Source organism: Abrus precatorius, unplaced genomic scaffold (assembly GCF_003935025.1).
Source record: "Abrus precatorius isolate BTA unplaced genomic scaffold, Abrus_2018 Scaffold5, whole genome shotgun sequence".
Classification (NCBI taxonomy): Eukaryota; Viridiplantae; Streptophyta; class Magnoliopsida; order Fabales; family Fabaceae; genus Abrus; species Abrus precatorius.
The window spans coordinates 345,288-372,655 of record NW_020874395.1 but is presented as its reverse complement, the minus strand read 5'-3'; the positions used below and the strand labels follow the sequence as shown (position 1 = coordinate 372,655).

Here is a 27,368-nt window from a genome sequence, read left to right as displayed (position 1 = left end):
TGAGGGTGCGAGAGAGATACTATATATATATATATATATATATATATATATATATATATATAATTATACAAATAAGTTATTAACCACATTATACTTTATTTAAATGTAGGTACGTACGTACATATATTGATTGATGATTTCATACTTAACATGATAACTAATCTCATTTGATAGTATCTCCTCAAAGAAACCAACTGCAAACATTATATTATCATGCCAATGCAACATTATTTAGCTATCTAATAGAAACAGATAAACAGAATAAATTGCAAAGCCTAATTCTAACGATGAAACTCACATCAAATTCCCTTTTTGGTTATCCTAACCTTGAGACCATGCTTCATTAGAAGTACAATTGAATGGCTTGGGATGATAGGATTAGCTTCCACCACATGGATACGATAGTTGCACAAAATAGCAGTTATCACCATTTTTATTTGAATGAAGGATAATTCTTTGCCCAAACAGGTCCTGGGTCCAGCATTAAAACTAACGAATTTGTAAGATGGTGCATAAACAATGCCTCCTCTTTCAGATATCCATCTTTCTGGCTTGAACTCCGAACAATCTTTTCCCCATACATCTTCAAATCTCCCCATTGCATACAAAGAAAACAAGATCATTGTATTGGGATTAATACTGTGTCCACTTGGAAGTATATCAGCCTTTATTGATTGCTTGCGCTCAAAAGGAATAGGAGGAAAAAGCCTCAACGCTTCACATATAGCACCATGAAGATAAACTAGCTTTTTCACATCTTCCACACCAAAACCCCCTGATTTCTCTTCCTTGTCACCAAACTTATCTTTGATCTCTTCAAGAATCTTGGATTCCACTAATGGGTGTGTAGCAACAAGCCAAAAGAACCAAGTAAGAGCTGAAGTTATGGTATCTCTCCCAGCTACAAAAAGATTAAATGCCGAATCTCTTAGGAACTTGTCATCAAGTGCATGTCCCTTTTCTTCTCTCATCAAAGCTGTTAGCAAGTCAACTTGAGCCTCAGCCATTTCATTTTTGGTGCATTTGCTTAGCACTTGGCGTTTAGATGCTATACATGCATATAAGAATTGGTCAAACGTTTTGCATGCTTTTGTCAATTTCTTTTCTTGACCAATTTGAAGCCACTTTTGTAACTTCCAAACAGTGGTTGGCACTACGTGTCTATAGAATATGCACTCTTCAGCTTCGTTAAAGGCTTTCTCACATGCAACTTCAGGAAAGTCAATGGAAAGACAATTAGGATCATACCCTAAAACTATGGAGCATATGTTATCAAATGTGAAGCGGTTGAAGACATCTTGTAAATCCACCACAATCCCTTGTTGGTGTACATGATCCAGTATTGGAAGTAGGTTGTTTTGCACCTTCTTTTGAATGGTTTTCTCTAGAAACACCTCAAAGCTTCTCTGTTTAAACAAAGAATGGAACAAAGACCTGTTGTATTTCCATGTCTCTGAATCAGCAGTGAATATGCCATCTCCAAAAGCTTGAAAAATTTCACGAAACTCATGCCCTTTTATGTAGTTATCGAAACTCTTGCTCATTATGTGGTGCACATTGGTGGGGTCACTAGTGACCAAATAGTTCATGTTGGTGAACCAAGGTCCTAGGAACTCTCCAGTGCCACCTTGTGGTTTCAATGCCTCGGTTATGAAATCGTGTATTTGTGACAAATTACATAGGACTTGTGGTAACATACCGAGGAAAGGCCAATTTGTTAAGGGGGAGTTGTTGCGGCGACGTCTCTGACAAAGATATAGGAAGCTGAAGAGTGCTACAAGTGTTGTTGAATAGCCAAACATGAACATTGTGAACCCGTGAGAGGTTTGCACGTAGCTAGCTAGATATGTCTTAGATCACTTTAGATGTGGATATTATGTGTCGCCTTGAGTGTATATGTTGTAGTAGGATATTCAACCCCCCCTTCCTTAAATGCTTAATAATTATATTTCTTTTGTACCTGCTTTTTATTTCTTTGTTTTTTCTCGTCATATTACACCCTTAGTCTAGTGATGGAGCTTATATTATAATGTGTTCAATTCTTAAAATTTTTTGTCTTTCTTTTTACTTTTCTCCCTGACTAATTTTTTAATGATTATATTTAGTAAAAATAATTGGTATGTATTCTTTTTTTAGAATTTAAAGAGAAATTTTAAAAAATTTAATAGATAAAAGTACACTTAAGCCAAATTCAGGCCCAAAGATATTAGACGCTGCTAGGCCTCCTCATTCAGTCATTCTTTTATTGGGCCCATAGAGGTTATTTTGCCTCTTTGAACACCAGATGAACAACCCTTTTTACCAACAAAAAAGCAAAATGGCGATGCCTGCATTTATTGTAATCCTATTAAGCCTATATGCATATATGACGTAGATCAAAAACTACTTATTGGGCTAGTGTTTAAAGTGATGCTCGTAACCCCTTATTTACTATATGTAGTAATTTGCTTTATGATAAAAAAGAAGAAGTAATGTTATTTTAACACTGCGTATTTATACGAGAAATTTTATATAATTATATAATTATTTTTTAATTTGTATAAAATGTCTAATATAAACACTCAAATCAGATGTTAAAATAGCATCAGGGTCTTAAAAAATGATTTTAACACTCTTAAAAGTAAACGTAAGACACATTTACCTTCCTTTCACGTATAATCTTCAATCAATTTTAAAATTTTCTTTAACTCATCAATAATTTATAGGATATGGTCCGGTTGAAAATAAAAATAACTGATAGATCTTTAATCAAATCATATAATAAGTCGTTGCAGGATAAAATAATGTCTTTCTCTATAATAAATAAGAAATTGAATATAACCGTCCAATTCCATTTACCAGATTACAAATAAGATTTACCCGGAATAAATGAATAGACATCTTAGACATCATAGGCAAACAATGAAGATAAAACAAGGAACAGAGACGTAGTGGATTCAGTATCACCAGGAAGATTGGCCTTAGTGGTATAATGTTACAAAGAAAATGTTCTCCCAATCCCAAGAACAAAGACAACACGCAAATGTAAGAAAAAGACATCACACAAAGCAACCATTTTTTCTAAGAAGAGAGTGGCAATGCATGAAGTTGTAGACCAGAAAAATAAATATTATTAATGATATTATTGGCCACATACTTTTATAACATTTTTTTAAAAATTCTATGAAACAAGAACCTCTTGAGAAATTGAAAATTCTTAATTTATTAGAATAAGGTTGCCTAGACCAAAGATCAACGATAGAGAAGCGTTTATCATAATAAAAATTAATATGCAAGAATTTCCTTTTCCCATTTTGCCCCATTTTTCAGCTCATCACGTTATATATTTATAAATCATTTGCACACCCATCCCCATCTTCAATTTTTTTTTCTTTTTTAGGAATATCTCCATCTTCCATTTTGATTTGGAATCTTTGCTTTTATTACAAAGTTGTTGATTTTCTGTATTATCTTTTTTGTATAAAACAAGAGGCATCGCCATCTTCAACTCACTTTTCTTCTATTATTGCTTGAAAATAATGAGAAACATTACTTTATTTTCTGTCCAGCATGTTTAAACAGTTTCCAGACGTTGAAAATGTATCACTAAACAGGAATTTTCATTGTCCTTATGCATTGATTTCTCCCCCAAATATTCCCTCGTTGATGATTCTTTCCTATCTGTTGCCTCCTATAAATCATGTAAATACACAAACTATCTATCAATAGGTAAAAATGATGTGTATCAAAGATTTTCGTGTCTCCACCTTTTAATTTTATCATTATCTAACTTAAATAGAGGGAAAGCATTTCGTAGGTACTTAAAATGGCCGACTTGTTAGCGAATCTTGAAGTTACGTAAATGAAACAAATTTTATCATTCGCTTTTATTCCTTATTTTAGTTAATGATATATATCCGTGCCAACTTTATGAACTTGGCAGTGATGCTTGCGAAGGGAAAATATATATTTATAATTTGCGATAATTATTATGAGCTATATGTATTGGATTGTCGTATTTGCACATTGTTATTATTTAAAATGATGAACTGTGGCATGATTAATATCTGGTCTTGAAGGTCAAGTTAATCCTTCATTATAGTATACCCTTAATTTTTGTCTGCCAACTTGTGGTGGCAGTTGTTGTTGTTAAAGCACGAGTAGTGTTCTATATGAAGCTTTCTGTAGCTTAAAATTGACAAACTTGTGTATGGAGCACAACCTTCAATATATGTATATGCTTTGGTCACCTCACCGCCCTTCTATATTATAATACAACAAAGTAGAGTGAACTTGTCCATAATCCTACGTTGTAGGTCTTTTTCCATTCCCATGTTAGGTTTATGCAGCAAATAGGAGTATTTAAGATGGGATGCTTACGGCCCACATTTATTCCTTTCTAGGTTTTCTTCTGTCCACTCAAATTTGCGTAGATAGAAAGCAACTTCTAGCTTAGCTTTGGACACCATTGCACAAAACAACATTGTTAAGAATATCTCTCCCAAATATTCATGTGCCCCTCATAATATTAATTTATTGATTAATTTTACTGGCAGGTAATTACATGTTAATTACTTTTTAATTAGGAAGTTGTAGATATATAGGAACCTCTCTATACAGTTATGTGCTTTTCTTTTATCAATCCCCCTCCCTATTGTGTTTGTGTGTGAATAATTGAATATGGTTCAAAATTAAATCATCAGATCACAGAAGTGGTTGTATAAATAGTTAAAACTAAAAATAAAAATTATATAAGTATAGATTATTTTTAATTTTGATTATTTATGTACAATTATAAAGTTTTTTTATTCTTAAATGAAAATAGTTTTTTAATTAAAGTCTAGTTTTCCAATGTGTAAGGATTAATCAACCTATACATTACAAAACTAGCAACCATGAAGATTTCAAACCAAATTAAAAATATTAAATAGGTAAAACCGTACCATATATACAAGCATGGCATTGGTAAGACAATCAAATGAGAGATCAAAGTTCTAAATTGTGACTGATAATTGTGGTTGGATATTATGTGACCAGAAATGGCCATTGTGTGAGTCGCAATGTCAATATATCTCTTACTATTGCAATTTACATGTTGTGGTGTAGTTTGCATCAATCACTTTAAAAGATATATATTGAGCTAATGATGTTATTTACTCGGGTCTCATTTTAGATATTATTATTATTATTATTATTTTAAATTATTTGTTGCTATAAAATATTACTTATTTTTTATAAATGTTCTTTTTTAATTATAATTTTTACTTACTAACTACTAAAATAAATTTCTACAATCTTATGAATAGTTTTGTTAATAGATTATTATAATATTTTTATCATTTTTAATAATAATATTTCAATAAAATTAATTTAATTTATTATAATAATGATAATAATAAAACTATTTTTTAGAAATATATGTATTAATACTAAACTACATCTAAAATAATATAAAATAGTGGGAATAACATTGTAATTATCAAACCAAAAAATTGAATCATAATTGATATAAAATCATTATTAATATATTAAAAGAGACATTACGGGAAAATATTAATAAAGTGAAATCATAAAGATGAAAAACGATTTCCACTTACTTGATAGATCACCCTATCATGGTAAAGAAGCCCCCTCACAGCATGCCATAGCCATAGATTCGCAGGATAATGCCATGTTAAAGTGAGAAAATATAGCTGAGCCCATACTAAAATTAGATTTTGAATCGGTATAATGTATAGATTTATAATATACTTATGATATTTTTAGTGAAATAAATTAAATTTTAAAAAAGAGAGAAATATCATGTAATATTTATAGTAGAAGAAATTTAGTAATATATATAAATTATAACTTCTACCGTAAAGATAAATATTTGATTCTATAAATTATTAATCAGATATACTATCCTTACATTACACAAGTTTGTGCAAATATTTAGAAAATAATATAATTTAAAATATTTATAGAATTAAATTTTTATTGTTATAATTTATTTTAAATTATAATTTTAATATAATATCTATATTTTTCATAAAAATCAATAATGTAAATTGTTAATTTATTAGTAGTATTATTTATAGTTAAAAATGTATATAAATGTATATTGAGGATGTTCATTAAATATTTTATTGTAAAATAAATTTTGAATATAATCCGTGTAATGTTAGTTGTGCATGATAAATTATAAGAAATATTATTAGTTATTTTATCAATAATATTTGATTTTTGTAATATTTTGTTGATCCTTCATTTATGTCAATGATGTAACTATTAATCTTATTAACAATGTCATTTATAATAAAGTGAACTAATTAAATTGGTATTCTTCTTAGATATTTTTTAATTTGCTTTTACATATATGTGATACAATATTGTTTGACTATGTTATGCATTCGTTTAAGTATATATTAATTAATATTTCTCATCTACATTAGAATGCTTTTTTTTCCTTTTGATCATCTGTATTTTTTTCATCACCAACATCTCAGATATTAAATTTATATATAAAAAACTATACTTCTGCAAAGAGTTATTAGTTACTTATGATTTTGTTTAGAAAGGGTATCCTCTGTATACTCTTATTATTTTATTTGGCTTATAAAAAAAAATTGTCATCTAGCCGGTTAGAACAAGTGTTTGGTGATACTTTGAACCTGTTAATTTTTATTTTTGGATACTGATGAAAAGGAGATACTTTGATTTTATATCTACAAAACAAAATTACCATACCATGAAGAAATTATTTGATATTTTGTATTTTGTCTTTTGTGGTGAAAATTTCAACTTTACCACTTCATCCACATCAACAAATGGGCAAATATAGTGTTCTTTATTACATTATTCTGCTATTTTCCTTTTCTTTTATGAATAATAGAATAAGAAAGTTACACAATTGAAGACACATTTCTGTAACTTATTTTCCCAAACAAGAGGTCTTTTTTTCCTCCAATCAAGATGCAAGGATTGGAGCATAAGATGTCTTTCTTTTTCCAAACAAGATGTAAGGGTACGTGAAAGAAAATGGTGGAAAAAGCAACTCCCCAATAAATTATTGTTGATTTTGGCTTGGCCTTGAATATCTGGATTTGGAGTTTTGCATTTGGACTAACACGATTTAAGTTGATCATGCATTAAAGGAGTACTTGACTAAAAAGATAAGCTGAAAATGGTATTTCCAACCTTATAAAGCTTATAATATTTTCCAATTTCTCTATTGTGAGACTTTCACTTACTCCAATAATTTTCGTAAGGTTATTGATCTAATTTTGATAAACTTTATGCAATTAAGACCAACATCAGTAATATATTTTCTAATATATTTTTTATTAATAATTAAAATAAAAATTATTTTTACTAATATTCTTTATAATTTTTTTTTGTAATTGAGAAGAAAATGAGAAAAAAAAAATAGAACTGCCTTACAAGATAATTAAAAAATGGTATACTAACGTATTGTTAAAATATAATAATTTACTAAGATTTGTTAAATTTCACATAATCATACACATGTTTGAGAGATACGTTAAGAGTGAAACTCATTTATAAGTAAAAAAAAAGAAGTCATTTACTAATAAACTTGAAAGAATATTTTATATTCTTTTTAAATTAATAACTAAAATAAATATATTTATATTAGTAATTGTTAAAGTGTCTTAAAAATTTAAAAATATTTATATTTTTTAAAATAGACTAATAACTATCATAATCTATTATACATATTTAATATAATATATAAATTTAAAATGTATAAAATGTTCTCTTAATCTTCCAAATACCATAGAAATTTCTATAATATTTTTCATATAATACATTTTTAATACAACATACTACAAGTTGTAAATATATAAGATTATCAGTAATAGTGAAACACATCAGTCAAGCAACTGTTTGCTTCTGCATGTAACTGTCTTTAACGATGAAGCTTCTTTTTTGTTTTATTTTTATTTTTTGCAACGTTGTGTAACTATATAAGAGAGGCATGGTGGAAAGAGTAAATCTTTTAAATTAATTTTTCAGATTGTATAGAATTGTGTATTTTAAAAATTTTATCCTTTCTTAACTTTATAAAATAATAAATATTTTTTTATAAAATTAAAACTAACAAAAATTTTAAAAACTAAAACACATGACTTATACAATCTTCAGTATCTAGTGTGTAGCAGGTGGACCAACCAGAGTCCAACATTTCAGATGGTAAACATGTGAAAAAGACATGAGGAACAGAGAATCCGATGCCATTAAAAAAAGCATGGTTGATTTGTGTTGGGTATTCTCCAACTTCAACGTTAACCATGGTCTCTCTTTTCTCCTTAACCGTTTTATATCCATAATAGCCTTATATATACCATAGAAAATCTAACGTGGACTCTTGAAGAAACGCAGGGTTATTACCCCTGCCTCTTGGAACTCCAAACTGATACACACTTCATATTATTAAAGTAAAATATAGGCACCAAAGTAAGCTAACCCCTTTATTTCATAGAATTCAATAGGTAGTTACTAGTTGCTTCTTCTTTATTCCTTTTACTTTCTTCTGCTTGAAATTCTCTCCCATTTCTAAAGGGTCTTTTTGTGCCAGCAAAAGGGTTAACAGTGATCAATCTTTTATGTAATGTTTCTTTTTCTGTTCAATGTTCATGCATGGTGTGCTGTGGTTGGTGCAGATGAAAACTGAAACTGTTTTTGGTTTTGGATGGTTGCAGCTGGATTGGAGCATAGAGAAAGTGAACCCATTTGTGAGTAGCATAAGAGCAAGGCTGTAGCAATCAACACCGATGCCGTTGAATATATTACAGGACAAAGATGGATTGCCCCGGATTATATTGACTGAGCCAAAAGGTTCATCAGCGGAGGTTCGTTTCTGCATCTTTGTTATGATCTAAAGGTTCATTTTTGTTATTGAAAAATGGCAATTCCTCTCATGATATTTTATACTCATGGTATGCTTTGAATTTTGGTGGGCTTGATTATGAATTGTATAGCTTATGATCAACTTCTGATATAAGTTATACAAGCTCTAAGTTGTCAATACCTTGATGCTTTTGAGAAATTTTTTGTTACTCTGGACTTCATTACTAATCTTACATCATCTGAAGCAGTCAGTGCTCACAATTCAATATAGAATCTATGTTCAGGCTGTGATGCAATCCTTATCATGTGACTAATAATTTATTTGTATTCAACATTATTTGGACCAATATGAATATAGTTTTAAAGTTAAAACTAGCCATGGGTTAACAATATTGATCTTGTATGTAAAAGGTAATTTCAATTTGCAGTTCTTAATTGTATGAAGTATATGGATTCAGGTGCTACTATATGGAGGGCAGATTGTTTCTTGGAAGAATCAACGGAAGGAAGAACTGCTTTTCATGAGCAGTAAGGTAAAATAATTGTTCTTACTGCATTAAGAGTCACCAGTGGTGTGTCTAAGCATAAGATCCTTTGCTTTCCACTCCTGAAAGCCAATGCCCAGCAGCAATATTAGCAATATGAAAATATAACATGAGTAGATGATAATCATAACATAAATTAAGTGCTCTTGTTAATTGATAGTGTATGAAACATGTAGTACTTCTAAGTCCAGGTTTATTTATAGATGTCTTATTTGAAATGTTTTATTTACTTAGGAAATTTTATGCATACTTAATGTCCATTTATGGGGATTTTATACTGAACAGACTAATTGGAAACAGCATAAAGCAATCAGAGGAGGCATATCATCCTGCTTTGCGCAGGTTAGTGTCATCACACTAGTGGAAAATTATTTTGACCATTGCCTACATTCTCAAGTTTTAAACCACAATTTCTTTTGCAGTTTGGTGATCTTTGTTCACTAGAACAACATGGTCTTGCAAGAAACAGATTCTGGTCATTGGATAGGGACCCTTCACCTCTTCCTCCCTTAGACAAGCAATCATCTGTAGATCTAATATTGAAGTCAACAGGAGTTGACTTTAAGACACCCCGTAGGTATATATGAATTCAAACTGTGTTACCCTCTTTTTTCCATTTCCACTTCTACTCATAACAAATAAAGAACTGCTCAATGGAACCATCAAAGCTCTAACCTTTACATATTTGTTTGATGCTTCTGCAGTTTTGAGTTCCGGCTTCGCATCTCTCTCAATGCTGGCAAGCTAATTTTGATACCACGAGTCAGAAACACTGATAAAAAAGCATTTTCTTTTACATTTGCACTATGCAACTATTTATCTGTATCTGATATCAGGTGTGCATCTTACATATAGATTAACGGTATACTTTATTCTAAGATGACGCCTAGAAAGTTCCAATTCATCATTGATGTTTTCTTGCAACTGTATCTGTATTGCCAAAGTTTATAATCTCCAGATTTTCTCATTTTTAATGTTATTATTAGACCATCATACCATAATAGTGTTTTCTTACTATGACTCAAGTATATTAGTTTGAATGATCTTTCTTAAACATGTCTTTTAAGAGAGATTGAGTGATTCTGCAGTGAAGTGCGTGTTGAGGGATTGGAAACACTTGATTACTTTGACAATCTGAAGAACAGATCAAGGTTCACAGAGCAGGCAGATGCACTCACGTTTGATGGTGAGGTATGATTTCTTGTTCTGCTCCTTTCATTCAATTGGTTGGAGGTGTATCATAGGCTAACAAAATTGATGTCATAAGCATAACCTTTTCTAAAGAAACACACATAAACACGTGCGCACACAAATATTCTAATTGATTTTCTCATGAATGGAATATATGTGGTAGATACCAAAGCATAGTTCTTTCTTGTGTTCTCTAAGGACAGTTGTGGCTACCTTGTAGATGAATAGAGTGTACTTGCGCAGCGGAAGTAAAATTGCCATTATAGACCATGAGAAGAAAAGAACCTTTGTACTCCAGAAGAAGGGAATGCCGGATTCAGGTTGTCAATATTTAGGAAATAAATTTGTTACATGGCATTGTATTCATTTCGCATTCATATTTACATTTTTTTTGGTTATTTTAATATATATTTTATACAAACAAGGCAGTATTTTTGACTTGTTAATTTGTGATGATGAGAATGCAGTGGTATGGAATCCCTGGGATAAGAAGGCCAAGGCTCTCCCTGACTTGGGAGATGATGATTACAAGATCATGCTATGTGTGAGTTCTGCTGCTATTGATACCCCTATTCTCTTAAAGCCATCTGAAGAGTGGATGGGATATCAAGAACTCACTACTGTTTCATCAAGCTATTGTAGTGGACAATTGGATCCCCGCAAGGTTCTTTATGGCTTTCACTGACTTATCATTATCAATGGAGATTCATGTGGTCTTTGGTTACCTAGTTAGGTGTATACTGTACAGTATGCATGCACTAGCCTGTCCTTTTAATAGGCTTACATTATCCTAAAGACAGATATCAGTTGTGCATGAATTTCATGCTGATACCAAAACAAAAAGCCTCAGCAATTTGGACATTTATTCCAGCCATTTTTCAATAATCGAGAGATGCCACTTCTTATTCAGTTTATTGATGCCATGGCAATTCTATTAGTATTAGCCATTGGGTTGAGTGTAAAATCGCTTGGCAATTTTTGTAATGTGTTTATGAACTTATAATGAAATTATTCAGGGAATGGAATTTGGCAATGCTTTGATTCTACATTGAAACCAGATTACATTATGAACTTATCTTCATTGAGCAATGGCTTAGGCGCTAGTAGTTGCTAGTATTTTATTTGCATAAAGTCTAGGAAGTTGAAACTATTCTAGTAGTGATCAAGATGTGTGGATGTAGGCCCTAATATCATTAACGTATCATTTTATTTGTATTGTGTTGTATTACTTCATTTTCATGCATGCAGTCACAAAATCTAGTATCCAGAGGCGGATATTATCTATGGATTTGTTTTAATCAAACAATTTTTAGTAATAGAGGAGCTAGCACTACGCAATTAGGTTATTGGTGTTAAGTAAAATGTTCAAAACGAGCATAAATTTTTTTATATAATTCTACAATTGCAATAACTTTAAAGGTAAAAAAAAGAAAAGAAAAGTTATGATAAGTATCTCCTAAAAAAATTAATTGGAATAAAATAACCTTTGTTTCAAAATTAATCTGAACATCTATTTGCACGTTATGTAATACTCAACTAACAGAAAAGAGCCCTAAGCCGAAAAAGAAAATATGTTGAGTTCCGCACCACATAACATCGGAAGGCTGAAGTGTGGACTAGAACATAATTTCAGTATACATCACTAGAACATTCAAATTGTACAGTAATTAACAGAATCCTCACAAGTTTGATTGGTTAACATTACAGAAATGAAATAAAAGAAAATGTAAAGAGAGACAATTTAATCACCCCCTGAATATTGCAAAACAAAACCAGCAAGAAACAGGTCCCAGAGGAATCATAATTTAAAATCCAACAATGGAACATATACTTTGCTCCATCTCCGTGTTAGACTGTACAATTCAACATAAAATGTATAAAGTGAGGCAGACATCAAAATATATTATTCAGCATCTTCCTCATCTTCACCATCTTCAGCAATTCCAATATCGTCTCCAATACCTTCAAGTAGTTTGTCAACATCCTCCCCCAACTCCAACAATCTGGCACTAAGTCTTTCCACCCTGCTTTGTTCTTGCCCGAGGCATACAAGGAGATCATTCAGTTCACCCTCACTCTCCTTCTGAGCTTCTTCCCTTGCTTCAGCTTTTATTGCCTCCACATCTGGGAATGTTGAGAGCCCTCCTTTCTTCAGTGCTTTCACCTCATTCTCCAGTTGCAAGTTAGATTGCTCAAGACTATTGTACGCATCGGACAGACTCCTTAGATCAGCTTCCGTCTTTCCAGCTAAATTTTGATACATCATTGCCTCGGATTCAACTTTGGCCTTTTCTGCCTTGAGCATCTCCAACCTTTGAGATGCTTCTTGGAGATCTCTACGGAGTGTCTCTATTTGGACTCTGTCTGAACCCCCAATTGCTCTTTGCTCAGACTGGAAATTGCTACCTGTCTTAGCCAGGTCCTCAGCCAAAGTAGCATTCCGAAGAACAAGATCCTAAGATGATGACAATTGACAAGAAAAAGAATCACCAACGCAGATACATCAAAAGTCAAACCACGCATTTTATGTTGTCATTTGTGAAAGTGCACAGGCTATTCCAGTCCTACATACTTCCTTTTGTAATGAGCTATCAACCACATTCAAGGGATAAACACGTCAAAATGATAATAATAAACCAAGGTATTACTAGTCCATAATGGATTAACTGTGAAAGCCATCAGAAACAAACCTGACTTACAAACAAATTGACAAACAAGTACGTTAACTGCAGTATATACTAGTAAAGACTTAACAAAAATGTTATTGGTAAATCTTCTCACATGCATACCATTTAAAATTAACTCAATTCATAATGTTACTTTAAGAAATGCAATTTGATGGTTGATTTTATAAACTAAACCTGCACATTCCTAATTACAGTAAGGTAGACTACCTAAAAGGAACAGATTCTTGACTCAACAACCAATTTCAGAAAGAATATTGTAAGAGGAACAGATATGTACAACAGTACAAGTAATACCTGTATCTCAGAGCACTGTTTCTCAACAAAAGCTTTCAGCCGCTTTATATACTCACCATCACTTTCACCACTCTTCTGCTCTAATTCTGCTGGCACAACTGCCACCTTGGTTTTTGGATGACTATAAACCTCCACAATCTGTTCTCTAATACCTGCCTCAAGACTTTTGACAAGATTCACAAAGTATGAATCCAAGATTGAAGAAAGTATCGGATGATCCAGATTTTTCTTTTCTGACAAATCATTCTCATCTGCATCTTCAAAATCTGCCATGCTAGCTGCTGAAGATCTAGTAAATGATTTGTGTGTAAGGGATGACCCAACGCTAGCAAAAATGGAACTTTTCTGCATCTCATCAAATTTTAAAAAGTATGAACTAAGCCCAACTTTCTGACTTATTGTATCAACAATGGTAAATGCATCTTTTCCACTATCAGTGGATTTATTATAGATCACACATTCACCCAAGACAACTGCTGCAAAACCCCTTATACACACTGTTTCTGACAAATTTGATACCAGCTCAAGAAGATAAGTAAGGTGGGGGCGAGCATCTAGGAAGCAATGCACTGCACTGGGGCAATCTGCTAGCCAGGTAATCAGTAATTTCAAGATTATGGCCTGAACATAGGAGCTTCCTGATGCACTAGACTTTCCATCTTTAGATTTCTTGGAAGAAGCAAGGGCCAAATATTTCACCATTCGATGCATTAGTGGCTCTGGAGCTCCTATAGATTGCATGGGTGCCTCAATTTCAATTCGTAAAACCTGCAACTTTTCTCATAAGATTTCTCTGAACATGAAAATTTATGTTTTTCCATTTTAATCTCACCGTTCATACATACAGAGAAACAACATCTAGCGCAAAAGAAACATGGATAAGTGCTAATTGGCATGGCCATGGATAAAGAACTAAAAAATGGTGATAGATAAGAAGTAATTATTAACTTATAGGCCATGCTGCAAACTTCTGAATAACACATCTTACATGGATAGAGCTCATTTACAAAGGAAAAACCATGAATAGTTCATGTTAGAAACACCAGAAAAATATAAACTGCAAAGTTTGGGTTATCCTTAAAGTAAATGAATAAAGCAATGTAAAAAATACAAAAATATAAAAGTAAAAAAGAGGGAAAGCACAAGGGTTAAACTACGCATTGTAAAACATTCATACATATGAAGCAAATCAGATACACATTCACCAAGTAACACTTATATTATCCAAAGGCAGAGGCAGGCCCAGATCTTCAGTTTGAAGAATTAACAATGCTATTTTTTTCTAATATTGTATAGATACCTCTCACATAGGTCACTTTAAAGGCCTCACTTTTGTATTTCAGCCCCATTGAAAAAAAGGAAAGCTACCCAATAATGTCACAAAATCTAACCACTAATAGAAGGAAAAAGTGAGGAATGAAAAGGACAAATATAAACAAAAAGGGGGGTATAAGCAAGACGCTTATTAGTTGTATGGCAAAGAATAAAATTTTCAGCTGGTTTCTCAATTTTAAATAAGTCATTGCATGTCAAATATATCATCAAATTTTTATGCTTATTATTAAGTTTATTTGTATAATTAGCCTTTTATTTTTTAGTCATCGTATCTTGTTATAGGATAGGATGATAATATCTCTCTTTAAATTTAGTCATGAATGCAAACTAATTTATCAACTGAAAATTTTTAAATAATTAGAAAAAGTTCCTTAAAAGAGTAAGTGGAGGTAAGAGGGTCATTGTAGTTTAGACAATTTTTTCCTCTTTTCAGTTAGATTAAAAACAAAACTTCTGGGGTTTTGGGAAAAAAGAACTTGGATACCAAATACCCATGTGATTGTGGTAAAATGCCTTTCAACAATAATATATCTTCAGATTATGATTTTATCATATTAAAGATTTAAGGTGAGTACATTGATTCTTTTATGATAATTTTTTTTAGTAAAATTATTTAAGCATAAAAAGCAAACCCAATAGACTCTGCAGTTGTTACCTCTGCCAAAACTGATCATAGAATAAAGTTAAAAATACAATGATGTGGGGAACTGCGTGCATACCCTTTCCTTGCATTGGAGATTGTCTTTCAATATATGAGATAGAACACTAGCAGCTCTGCAACAAGTCTACATTTTTAACATAATGTTAGCCAGATAATTCAGACAGAGTAAAAAGTCACAAAAAATGGACTTCTACTGTACAGGTAAAAAGATCAAACACCACAGTTTATTTGAATTTCCACCCAACAATTCCTCTGGCATTTGCTTGCAATACAAAATACAAATCTAAAACATATATAAAGTGTCACATACCTCAAGATCACCTTCATTTTCACCCAAAGTAAGACCATGTAACAGCATGCTGAAAATGAAACAATTGACAATCTTTAAACTGATTGAAGATAACATATTATCGAAAGTATGATAATTCAGGATTCAAACGTGAACAAGAATTTGTTGTATCAAATAAGTTAAAATCTCATTATCAAATGTAACAAGTGCAGTTATTAAAGCACCACCAACAAAACAAACCTGCCGAAAGACATAACAACATCCTCCTCAAGAAGTGCATGATTCAAGGAATAAGGCTGTGGAATTAGCGTCGATGCCAGCATTGATTGACCATCAGCATTTTTCTTTTAAGATAAGGTTAATAAAAATAGGGGGGTAAGCATATATTAAATGTATATAGTAAAAAGTATTAATGCACACCAATAAAAAACTTTAAACTCTTAAATAATGGAATATATATAGTGACAAGAAAGTTTTTAAAGAATTAATCAGAAAGAAGTATGCATAACCAACCTCACAAAAGCTTTTAAACACATAATCAGTAGCAATGAACTCTTGCATGCTAGAAGTTCTCAAAAGGATTCTAAGTATAGAGTTCAGAGCAGGTTCGACTTGTGGCTCCTCTCCAAGAACTTTGCTAGCGAGAAGATCACAATTCTTTGAATCTCCAGCAATCAAATCACCAATACATTGCATACCCTACCAAAGATTGAATTTAATCATATAAACTAAGCAACCCTTAAAACTTTTTGACAGGATAATATGTTTTTTACAAATCAATCCATTTAAGAACAAATTAAAAAAAAATAAATGCCATAATAAAAAATTGTAAATAGAACTACTCTATAACTAAAGAAATGCCCTTTTGAAATGTATGTGAATCAAAAGTGAAGTGGATCATGCATCGGCCATTCTGTAATGCAAGTACTTCTCCAAGTTCAACTGATTCAGCAACAGCAAGACTTGTTTGTTGACTTATTCTACACAAGCGTTTAGAACAACAACTACTATCACCCAAATACAAAGATATCACGTTCTTGTTAATTATAATATCTAACAGAGCAGCAATATACAATCATATCTAGATGTTGAGAGTAATGTAAAGAATGAAAGATAATAATGTAAGCAAGAAAAGAAAATGCTATTTTGTGCACATGTGTATAATTTTATCACAAAATCAAAACAATGTGTGTGAGAGAGGGAAGTTATCTTACCGCACAGCGAACGGCAACTGGCACCCATTGGCTTTCAACACCTAATATTAACAAATGGTCCAGCAGTTTTTTCTACAACCAAGTCCACAAAACAGCAGAATAAGACCACCAAAATGCTATTTTATCCAAGCATTATAAGACTAAGTTCTTGGCCAACCTGAACCAGAGTAGCTTTATTTGTCTGTTTATTCATATCTTTCCCAGGATCAGACTCAGAACCTCCCTTCAGTAACAATTTAATGGTTTCTAACGCACTGAGTAGATTGATTGTCTACTGGCATGGTGTTTATAAAAAGAGTTAGCTATAAGGGTTCGCTAGTCGCATAAACTACAGTAAAAGATTGAAAGAATCTAACCTTCTGTTGACTAAAAGAGAAAGTACTTCCTCTTTGCTTCAAAAATGATATCAATGAATCAAATCCTGCTGTCTCTCTTAGTAGTACCTGAACCATCCAGAGTTGAAATCAGCACCAGGTTTAGAACTGAATAAACACATAGAGGCAACAAACCTGATTGGATGCAATGCTGCGAAGCAAATTGTTCAACAATTCAAGGCAGTCCTGCACAGCAACCTAAGAATTATTATCTAGACCAAAACCTATATTAAGTTCAATGATGCCTAAGATATAATTACATAAATAGAATTTAGCTACGAAAGCTTGGGTCAAGTCAACAATAAAAATGCAATTTTCAAGATGTAGTAGAAACAAAAGACGATAAATAGTACAAATTTGACTATATGTTTCATTTCTGCATCTTTTGTCTTTGTTTGATTTACCTTATTTCAACAAAAAAATCTGATTGGGTGATGGAAAAATAAAATGTCCATAAACATGTCTTTGCACATATTGATTCTCAAAATTATTAGCCGATAGCAATTAGAAATAGAAGCAGGTATACTCTCTGAATGACTCACCAACAATACTAGTATACATAACTTTATGTGTCTAAAACAATTCTTTTCTATCGAAAAGAAAAGGAAATTTAAATATGTATATATCATAAACATAGGCAGCTTTAGATTTTCAGGCTCCAAGCAGAGGATTATCATGAATTAATATCGTACATCATTTAGCACATAAAGCAAGTTAAATAAAGTACTGCCATAGAGTAACTATGTATAACCTGTACAACAACACCACCATCTGAATTTCCTTCCTCCCTTATGATACCAAAAATCTTCTCAAATCCACCTTCAAAGACGACAATCTTTTGAATCTCCTATAATCATTAAATTTATTTAGATCACAAAGTTTTAACACACAATAAAAGAGCAAATTGGGGGAAAATTCACTATTAGATTAATAAAGCTACCTCAGCTTCACGGGTCAGATGAGTAAGAAGCAATAGTGCCTCATTCCTTATTACCTGGAAGGTAAACCTTGATAATTATCCCAGAGTATAGATAACAGTCAAGCATTAATATTCTCAAAAGAATTAGCAGATTCAACTTCAATGCTTTCTCTATAAAAAGAGAATGAATAAGCAAAACATATCAGAAGATTTCCAAGGGTAAATATTGACAATTAAAAAAATTACATCACATCCCCAATAATTATAAGTCAAAAATTGTTAAACAAATATTTTGTATACACATATGACAAAAATCAACAATTAAGTTCTAAAAGGTAACAGAGATTATTACTAAGATGTGAAGTCTCGTACCTCACGATCCATAAGCATGTCCATTAGCCGAGTTATACCACGGGGGATGGTCAATATATCTTCCTGTAACCTGAAGATGAAGTCAACCAGGGTGCTATTCGAGCTAGATCATATTTAACAATTTTTGGAATTAAACCAAAATTGAAGCTATAAAACTAATACCTCTGTGGCGAATTAGTGAGAAGGGCAGTCAGCATTTGCAGAGTATAATATCGAACATAGAAATCATCCTCTTCCTATGAAAGTACCCAAAGTAAAAATGACTCAGAAAATATTACGATATATATACATAAGCCTAGTCAAGCAAATTTTCAGTGATTTAATTGAGACTATGTCCCACGATATTGGAGAAGAAATTCTTACCAACAAACTTAGGAGAAGAGAGATACATTCTGCTTCTCTAGAAAGTAAATCAGTGTTCAATAAAGCTGGCTGAACTTCATTACTTGGTCCTTTTGCATGATTAATAGGAGTCAATGCACCTACAAGAGTTTCCAGGGCACCACGAACCTGCAGGAAGGTAACTTCCAGTTAACAGTCTTGGGACTTGCTATATTAAAAGCACACGTTACATATCTACGGCAAAAAAAAAAATCATTTTAATGAAAGAAGAGTTGACAGAGAAACAAGGCATGGTAGCAAGACTGTAATAATGAACTGTTTTCATTCAATAAATCCAAAAAAGAACCTTAATAATCATACTGAACCCATTTTCATCAACAAAAGAAATTAGCATAGGCAATACACATATCCCAAGTTCCAACACAGTAACTGATTAGAGTACTGCATTGGTGATCTACAATATCTTAAAAAAAAAATCCTATCAAAGAGAAATAAATGCTAGAGCTGAAGAGAATATCATAGAACCCATGCATGGCTGACTAGAATAAATTTCAGAAAATAAAAGTTTCAGCAATTAATCTAACTGATGTCTGAAGAAGCTCTAAGCTAAACACAAAAAATTCAGCACTTTTATATGAGTCAGGAAAATCCTTTACATATGACAGATGAATATTAAATTTGACCATAATACCAGGTTGGTACATTAAAATATAGTCCTAACTCCTAAAAACTTATGAAATTAATAATTGCACTGTTGGAAAACAAGCTTGGCTATTTCACTTTCATAGTTTTTTTTCCTTTTTTCTCTGTTGTCTTCTTTACAAAATGAAGTTCATAAGATGATCTGAATCCTTTAATAACAAAAGAAACAGCAAAAACACTTTGACAGAAGACATGAGAGGGAAGAAAGTTTGGTCACCATCTCAACATCATCACGTTCTTCTTTTAAGACACTTAGCATTACAGGAAAGCCTGCAAAGATATATTAAACATCTTACATAAGACAAGAGAAAAATAAAATAAAACAATTTGTACGAGAGACAGAATGTACCCATTGCCCCAAATGCTAACTGGAAAGCTTGATTTTCTGAGACAACAGCCTGAAGCTCAGTAATAGCATTTCTCCTGTCCTCTGGTAGTTTACCATTGCTTATCCGGTCAAGCAAGCGCTCAACATATCTATCGATACAAGACACAGAATGCATATGCCACAATGTATGATGAGGTACTCCATATAATAGTTAGATCAAATAACATACAATTAAAAGAAAAGCAATAAAAATTCTACACTGTACGAACTGAAAAGTACAAAATACATCTAATGAAAAACTTTTGAATTCAAAATGCTCAACAATGAAAGAGAAAAAAAAAAGAAAAAGGATAATACTCCATATGACTGCAGGAGATCAATGCACAGCAGTACTCCTGCACTCTTTCACCAATATGTTAAAACACAAGAACATTTTTCACAATGACATTGGAGAATATATTTTGAGAGAAATAAGAATCATAATTGCACAAGTGTGTATTATGCTTGTGAGCAACCTTATCATAGAATATTCCAGAAGTCAGTAAAGTGACATTTTGAACATTTCAAGATTCATATATTTGGATTTTGGTGTGCATAAAAACAGTATGGAATACCCAATGAGTCCATATTGCACTCAAGTAATCAACAAGATGGAAGAAGATTACTCACACAGCTGTACATGTTCCTTATATAACTATGAAAACCCAGTAAAAAGAAGACTTGAATAAAATTCAGTTAAATGACTACATAAAAAATGCCATTAAAAAATTTTTAATGGAAAGGAAAATATTTTTCAGGACCCATTGCTCTACAGCAGAAGTTAATAAGAAAGGGAATGAACAGAGCATGAAACTCGTACAAAACCTCCAATTACATTCCAGGTCACAGAAGAAACTTTGAAAGAGACAAGCAGCAATGTGTAAAACATATCAAAAAAATCTTAATAACATTGGGAGGGGGGGCATTATACGGTACCTATCTTCATTTGAGGAGTTCTCGTTGCCAAAAACAAGCCCAACAACTCCCTGCACAATAATTGATTGATTAATTAACATTAATTAATTAACTTCTAAACAAGAATAAATTACGATAGTCTCGAGTAGCTCACTGCCAAACATATGCACTGAAACTAAGGTAATTATCTCGAACAAGAAAAATTACAAAATTAATTTCAAAATACTACTCAAGGTCAAATTATACCTTGTAACCAGACATCAAATCCATTTTCATAGATCACAGAGTAGTTCAGAATCCCTGAAACCAGAAAAACAAATGACAAACCAACCAAATCTGATTCAATTCACAATGATCATAATCGAAATACAATTCCATCATTGAAGATTGAGGAATTTATCAGAATTCATAACCCTAAAAAAGAAGAAAATGTACCGAAAGTGAGAATAAGCGATTTGTTTGACGTGTTTGTGTCTTCAACTTCAAATCAAATGGTTACTGCCAAAGACACTTAGCATTGCAAGTCACATCACCCAAACTTCACACAGATACACTCAGTGATGATTTAGATTTCGGATTGGGCCACTTCTGCAAAATAAGCCCATGGGCTCCACATGATTGAAGTCCTTTCGAAGTACCAAACAACCTGGGCTACAATCCACCAAAAACATGGGCCAAGCATAATGTAGGCCATCTTTGAATGATCCAGCCTATCTATTTATCTATATTTATAAATAACACTAAATTTATTTCATAATTTTTTTTCAAAATTTAAAGTTTTTAAAAAACATTTCTAATATAAGTAGCATTACGTTGTGTTATGTCATTAACTTATCATTTATTTCATGTATATATTTTTTAACTTTTCATATTTTTTATCTTTTAAATTTTAATTTGTTTTCATTTTCATATGTTGGGATTTTTGAATAAACTGTAACATTGCATTTTTAAATTTAAAATATAAAATAATTAATAGATGGATTTAGGTATCATTATTATTTTATGATAAAAAAATAATATAGACCCATTTGCGTATGGTCGATCTATTTAACAATAATTATTGTGTTCAAATTTTATTGTGTGAGATTTTATTGGGTAAATGATAGTCACGAATCATGAACAAAAATTATTCTTAGGCATTTTAGGTTTAGGGACATCTTGTGATAATAACCTAGAAAAAAAACTTAAATAGAAAATTCTTGCTTGCCCTAGTGGTAAATTATATTTTAATCTTATTAATTACAATAAAAAGGCCAAAAAAAGTAAAATTATAATTATTATCAATTTAAAGTGAATTAAATTTATAAGATACTTTAATTTATAAAAATAAAATATTTTTTCTTACTTTACATATGTACACAATTTAATACAATTTAGTTCATGAATAAAAATATATACAACTTTTATTTTATTAATTTATGTTTGGGAAAATATTCCATCTCGATGCTTCAACTCATCCAAATGAGAAGGGATGCCCTTTCAATTGTTCCAAATTCCAAATCTTGTAATTTTGAGGAGAATATTAGGTTTGGCTTTTGGGTTTAATAAAACCATATATGCCACTTTGAGAATATACAAATGATTTATTAATTTTGTACCTTTTTAGTCAATAAAAAGTTGAGACAATGTTAGTTAAGGCCTTGAAGGTTGAAGGGGCTTAAGGTAAGACACTTTCTTCTCTGCATCACTTGCCAACTTTAAATGCATGGTCTTTCTGACCACTACCATATGTTTCAAATTTTGCCAAGATTTTGTATTCTATTGCATGGGACTATGTATACGCAAACTTGCACAAGTAGGAATTATATTAAGGCAAAATTTAACGTGAATGTTTTTTAAGTATTTGTGTAATTATTTGATTAGAATTAAAATTTTGTGATCTATAGTATCCTAAAGATCAAAGTTACAAGTCAATATTATTTGTTACATTGTATTTTTAATTTTATTTAGAGAATAATATTAAAAATATATGGCATAAACCACTTAAATTTCATCTATTAAATTAACACAGGTACCATATTTTAAGAAATAAATCATACATTAGTTTTATGAAAAAGAAATAAAACGTATATTTATTATTTTCCAATATACTGAGATTTATTCTCTTCAAGAAACAAAGAGTCATTCACCTATTAAATTAACACAAACGCCATAATCTAAGAAACAGATCGTATAGTAGTTTTTCAAATAATCATACACCATACTAAGATTTATTCTCTTCAAGAAGCAACGGGACATTCACATGCAAAAGTGTGTTTTGTCTGTTTTAAAAATAATAAAAAGGAATGATATTTTTAAGGTATCAATTATGAAATGAAAGGTAAAATATTCCTATAAAAAAGGTAATATTTATTACCACTAAACTAATATACTTTTGTCGTTTTTATAATTTTTTTAGTTAATACCGTTAAGACAATCATCAAATTGAACCTTAAAAACATAAATATTTTAATGTTGTTTTGTCATAGAAAGATTCTGTCTTTTGATCCCTGCCCCTATACATACCTTTGTCTCTGTAATTCTAGGAAGAGACAAAAATAAATGAAAGATACAAACGGCTATTAATATAAGTGACGTTATAATCCAAAGCTGAGGCTGGGAAACTCATTGTGACACACAAACAAAGCATAGCAACCAAGGCCTCAAAGAAAGATTGAATAGCAACTTGACCCTTAATTTATTTTCACTGCAATTTTGGTCCTTTGGTGTTGAGGGGTTTAATTATTGGTTCATAGTTTTTATAGTAGAAGCAGAGAGAGAACCACAACCATTCAACCACCACTAGCTGTTGTTGCTCTTCACCATGTCTGAGGGATATTACAATTCCAAGAAGACTGATGACATCTGTGGAGATGTTTGTAGCCAGGTACTCTCTTTTTCTCTACTTTTCCAATTGGGTTTTTCTCAAAGTCTAAATTTTGGGTGTTCTTTTGTTAGTCTGGGTGAAGTTGAAATATATTGGATTTTATCATTCTATTCTATGTTAAATTTATTGAACTTAATTGTATTGGTAACTTTTCAGTGCTTCTTTTATTTTATTCCTCCTTGTTTCCCTTGCATGCCACTCAAATGTGTATTGAGATATCAAATTTAGTTAATTTTTTTTATACAATTTCTCTGTGGTTCCAGTTTGTCAAACAAGTTTGAATTGAAGGTAGGTTTTATGTCTTACATTTGAATTATGGATTGAAGTCAACTTTTAATGCTTGGTTCTTTTACCCTTTGTGTCTCTCTCTCAAAAGACCCTTTTGGTTTTCATGTTATGTGTTCTATCATTTGTTAATTCCATCTCCGGATTTTGCCCAAATCATATTTGTTAATTCCAGTTTGTTGCTTTTGAACTACTGCCCTGCCATATATTTGCCAAACATGTGCTTGTGAGGGACTGCGTAATACAATTTGTGCAGGCAAGCATGTGATTGTGATTGTGAGGTTTTTTATTATTGAATTATCCATGCAACTTAGAGAGATTTTGTTTTCTATGCAGCAGGGAACTCGTGCAGTGTTGAGCATATCAAGGCTAAGATGCATTTTGCGAGGGTTGGACTTCAAGAGCTACATATTTTTGTTTGTGGTTGTTCCAATGGGAATCGTCTGTCTGTATTTTCATGGGCAGAAAATTTCATACTTTCTGAGACCCCTTTGGGAATCTCCTCCAAAGCCCTTCTATGAAATCCCTCACTATTATCATGAGAATGTATCAATGCAGACTTTATGCAGACTTCATGGTTGGAGAATTCGTGAATCACCGAGACGAGTCTTTGATGCTGTTCTGTTTAGTAATGAAGTTGACATCCTTACCATTCGTTGGAAAGAAATGTATCCTTATGTGACACGTTATGTAATCCTCGAATCAAACTCAACATTTACAGGATTGCCCAAACCATTGATTTTTGCAGGTAATAGGGACAATTTTAGGTTTGTTGAGTCTAGATTGACATATGGAGTGATTGGGGGAAGATTTAAGAAAGGTGAGAATCCTTTTGTTGAAGAGGCATACCAAAGAGTTGCCTTGGACAGGCTTCTTAAGATAGCAGGAATAGAAGATGATGATCTCTTGATAATGTCTGATGTTGATGAGATTCCTAGTGCTCACACAATAAACCTCTTGAGGTGGTGCAATGGCATCCCTTCTGTTCTTCATCTTCAAATGAGGAACTACTTGTACTCTTTTGAGTTCTTTCTAGACAACCAAAGTTGGAGAGCATCAGTTCATAAATACCAAACCGGCAAGACTTGTTATGCACACTATAGACAAGCTGATGTCGTGTTGTCAGATGCTGGCTGGCATTGTAGCTTCTGTTTTCGCCATATAAGTGATTTTGTATTCAAGATGAAAGCTTACAGCCACAATGATAGGGTGAGGTTCGCTCATTACTTGAACCGTAACTGGATTCAGGATGTGATATGCAAAGGAGCTGACCTGTTTGACATGCTTCCTGAAGAGTATACATTTAAGGAGATTATTGGGAAGATGGGACCCATTCCTCATTCTTACTCAGCTGTTCATCTTCCATCATATTTGTTGAACAATGCTGAGAAATACAAATACTTGTTGCCTGGTAACTGCAGAAGAGAAAGTAGCTGAACATTTAGAATATGAGATCCACTGACATTGTGTGTAACAACAAAAGGAGCAGTATTGAATGACTTATATCCATGGTGTGGTTATCATGGGACAGATACACCTTTACACTAAGCAAATGCAGGCCATTCTTTGGAGATATGCACAAATGAGGGGGCTTGTTGTTAGGGAAATATTGTTGCAACTTTTTGGCAAGCTTTTGTACCTTTTCTTAGGATATGTATAAATAACCCTACATGTCTAATATGGTTGCAAGACATTCCCAACCTTTTCTCGTGGGAATTTGGATTTCTTGGTCTAAGTTATACACATATTCTAACCACTTAGGTTGTTAAATGACTCATGTCAAGTTTAAATTAATTCTATAATTCAATTTTGATTCATTTCTCTAGTTTGTTTCTAAGGACAAGAAGTGATATTGTGGTTCCATGCTTGTTAGATTTCGGAACTTCAATCTTTTAATTCTCAATATAAATTCAATTGGTCATGATGATTTTGTCTTCGTCCAACACTTTTCATTGTGCACTCAAAGTCATCCAAAGAAGATAAATGGACACGGGAACAAAAACTTTTTGCATAAATATTTTTCGTAGCTGTTTGTTTTTCTTTTTCTGTTTTTGTAAAATGGCTATTTTATTATAAGTGGACTCTATTGACTTGGTCGAGCTGTGCCAATGGTTGGATCTTTTTCCTTGGAAATTGACCCCTTTATTTATGTTTTTCATTTTGAAAGACTTGGAGGAACTAAAAACTTGTGGCTTTGCTTTGAGGATTAATCTTGGACCCCACCATCCTAGCCTAACGAGCACGTCTTAAAAATTAGATTCCCACTAAGTGGAGTCTTTTTTCAACAATCAAATTCATTGTGTATTTGACTCTTCAATGTTTTTCTAAGCAGTTTTGTTATATCTTCTTCTTTGTTTAGGTCTTATTTTATAAAGTAAACATTAAATAAAAGCATAAAATTTATTTGTTTCCTATATCTTGTGATTTGTTGTTGCATATTGCTGAGCCAGTCATTTTTGCTAAACATGGTGCTTGTTGGAGGCATTTTAACACTTGGCCTTACTGCTTTCTCTATAGTATGTGCCGGCCAAGTCAGAATCTTTGGCCGATTATTTTTAGAAATGCAAAGAAGATATTCCTAGAAACAGCACAACAGCTTCGTGGCTTCCATTTCTATGCTATATTTTGGATTTACCGAGTAAAGGGTATCTTAGCCCCCCACCTAAGTTTCTATTTTTGGAATGCAATGAATTTGCTGTTTCTGAGTTTGTCATTTCGAAATCTTGCATTTTGATTTGTATGCATTTTAACTATAGAATTTCTATAACCTCTCAGATGTCTCTTAAGAAATTAATATAATTTATTGCCCCTTTTTTTGTACCAAGCATAAAAAAAAAATCATGATTAAATTTAATTATTGAATTCCAAAAATGATTATATTCTAATTTTTAATCGTTTTACCCTTTACATTTTTTGGGTACTCACCCTCCCCTTTACATTTCATTAAATCGTTCTTCATCAAAGATAAATCTACCATTTATGGTTCATCCCTTTTTTATTATAATTTTGTAGTTGAGTGATACACCATATGCTTGGAAAATGTTGTGTTTGACTTCAAACTAAGGTATTAAAAGAAGTTAAAAACACAGAAAAGGGATTCATGCATTTGAGCTTGGTATGTTTTCCACCGCCCAAATTGATTATGGTCGACCCAAAAGCGTTAACGCAAGTCCCCTATCTC

At 32.0% G+C, this 27,368-nt stretch overlaps 4 protein-coding genes across 9 annotated transcripts; 2 read left to right on the top strand and 2 right to left on the bottom strand.

Moving 5' to 3' along the window:
• Positions 1-299: 299 nt before the first annotated feature.
• On the bottom strand, positions 300-1,808 carry LOC113867563 (alkane hydroxylase MAH1-like). The gene has a single exon (XM_027502955.1). The coding sequence runs from the start codon at positions 1,806-1,808 to the stop codon at positions 300-302; it is 1,509 nt and encodes a 502-aa protein (XP_027358756.1).
• Positions 1,809-8,235: 6,427 nt separating this feature from the next.
• On the top strand, positions 8,236-11,610 carry LOC113867446 (putative glucose-6-phosphate 1-epimerase). 2 transcript variants are annotated; one of them, XM_027502786.1, is made up of 9 exons: positions 8,236-8,436; positions 8,682-8,831; positions 9,288-9,362; positions 9,660-9,716; positions 9,797-9,951; positions 10,079-10,210; positions 10,463-10,565; positions 10,786-10,885; positions 11,033-11,610. In XM_027502786.1, exons 2-9 carry the CDS (start codon positions 8,754-8,756, stop codon positions 11,248-11,250), a joined length of 918 nt encoding a protein of 305 aa, XP_027358587.1. In that variant the 5' UTR covers positions 8,236-8,436; positions 8,682-8,753; the 3' UTR covers positions 11,251-11,610. The 2 variants fall into 2 exon arrangements, with proteins under 2 accessions (XP_027358587.1, XP_027358588.1); XM_027502787.1 differs by having other exon boundaries at positions 8,236-8,471; positions 11,033-11,608.
• Positions 11,611-12,058: 448 nt separating this feature from the next.
• LOC113867444 (golgin candidate 6) lies at positions 12,059-21,576 on the bottom strand. Of its 4 annotated transcripts, XM_027502783.1 has the most exons (21): positions 21,472-21,566; positions 21,283-21,336; positions 21,058-21,107; positions 20,440-20,477; positions 20,104-20,231; positions 19,972-20,024; positions 19,074-19,220; positions 18,873-18,946; positions 18,711-18,780; positions 18,360-18,413; positions 18,171-18,266; positions 17,555-17,605; positions 17,402-17,488; positions 17,203-17,316; positions 17,046-17,117; positions 16,345-16,530; positions 16,072-16,175; positions 15,853-15,901; positions 15,601-15,666; positions 13,547-14,314; positions 12,163-13,020 (listed from the first exon to the last, which is right to left on the bottom strand). In XM_027502783.1, exons 4-21 carry the CDS (start codon positions 20,442-20,444, stop codon positions 12,469-12,471), a joined length of 2,676 nt encoding a protein of 891 aa, XP_027358584.1. In that variant the 5' UTR covers positions 20,445-20,477; positions 21,058-21,107; positions 21,283-21,336; positions 21,472-21,566; the 3' UTR covers positions 12,163-12,468. The 4 variants fall into 4 exon arrangements, with proteins under 4 accessions (XP_027358580.1, XP_027358582.1, XP_027358584.1 ...); XM_027502779.1 differs by lacking the exon at positions 20,440-20,477 and having other exon boundaries at positions 12,059-13,020; positions 18,711-18,804; positions 21,472-21,514; XM_027502781.1 differs by lacking the exon at positions 20,440-20,477 and having other exon boundaries at positions 12,126-13,020; positions 21,472-21,576.
• Positions 21,577-23,626: 2,050 nt separating this feature from the next.
• On the top strand, positions 23,627-26,599 carry LOC113867445 (beta-1,4-mannosyl-glycoprotein 4-beta-N-acetylglucosaminyltransferase). Of its 2 annotated transcripts, none has more exons than XM_027502784.1 (2): positions 23,627-23,902; positions 24,524-26,118. In XM_027502784.1, the coding sequence occupies exons 1-2, from the start codon at positions 23,840-23,842 to the stop codon at positions 25,622-25,624; spliced, it is 1,164 nt and encodes a 387-aa protein (XP_027358585.1). In that variant the 5' UTR covers positions 23,627-23,839; the 3' UTR covers positions 25,625-26,118. The 2 variants fall into 2 exon arrangements, with proteins under 2 accessions (XP_027358585.1, XP_027358586.1); XM_027502785.1 differs by having other exon boundaries at positions 23,629-23,902; positions 24,527-26,599.
• Positions 26,600-27,368: the final 769 nt, after the last annotated feature.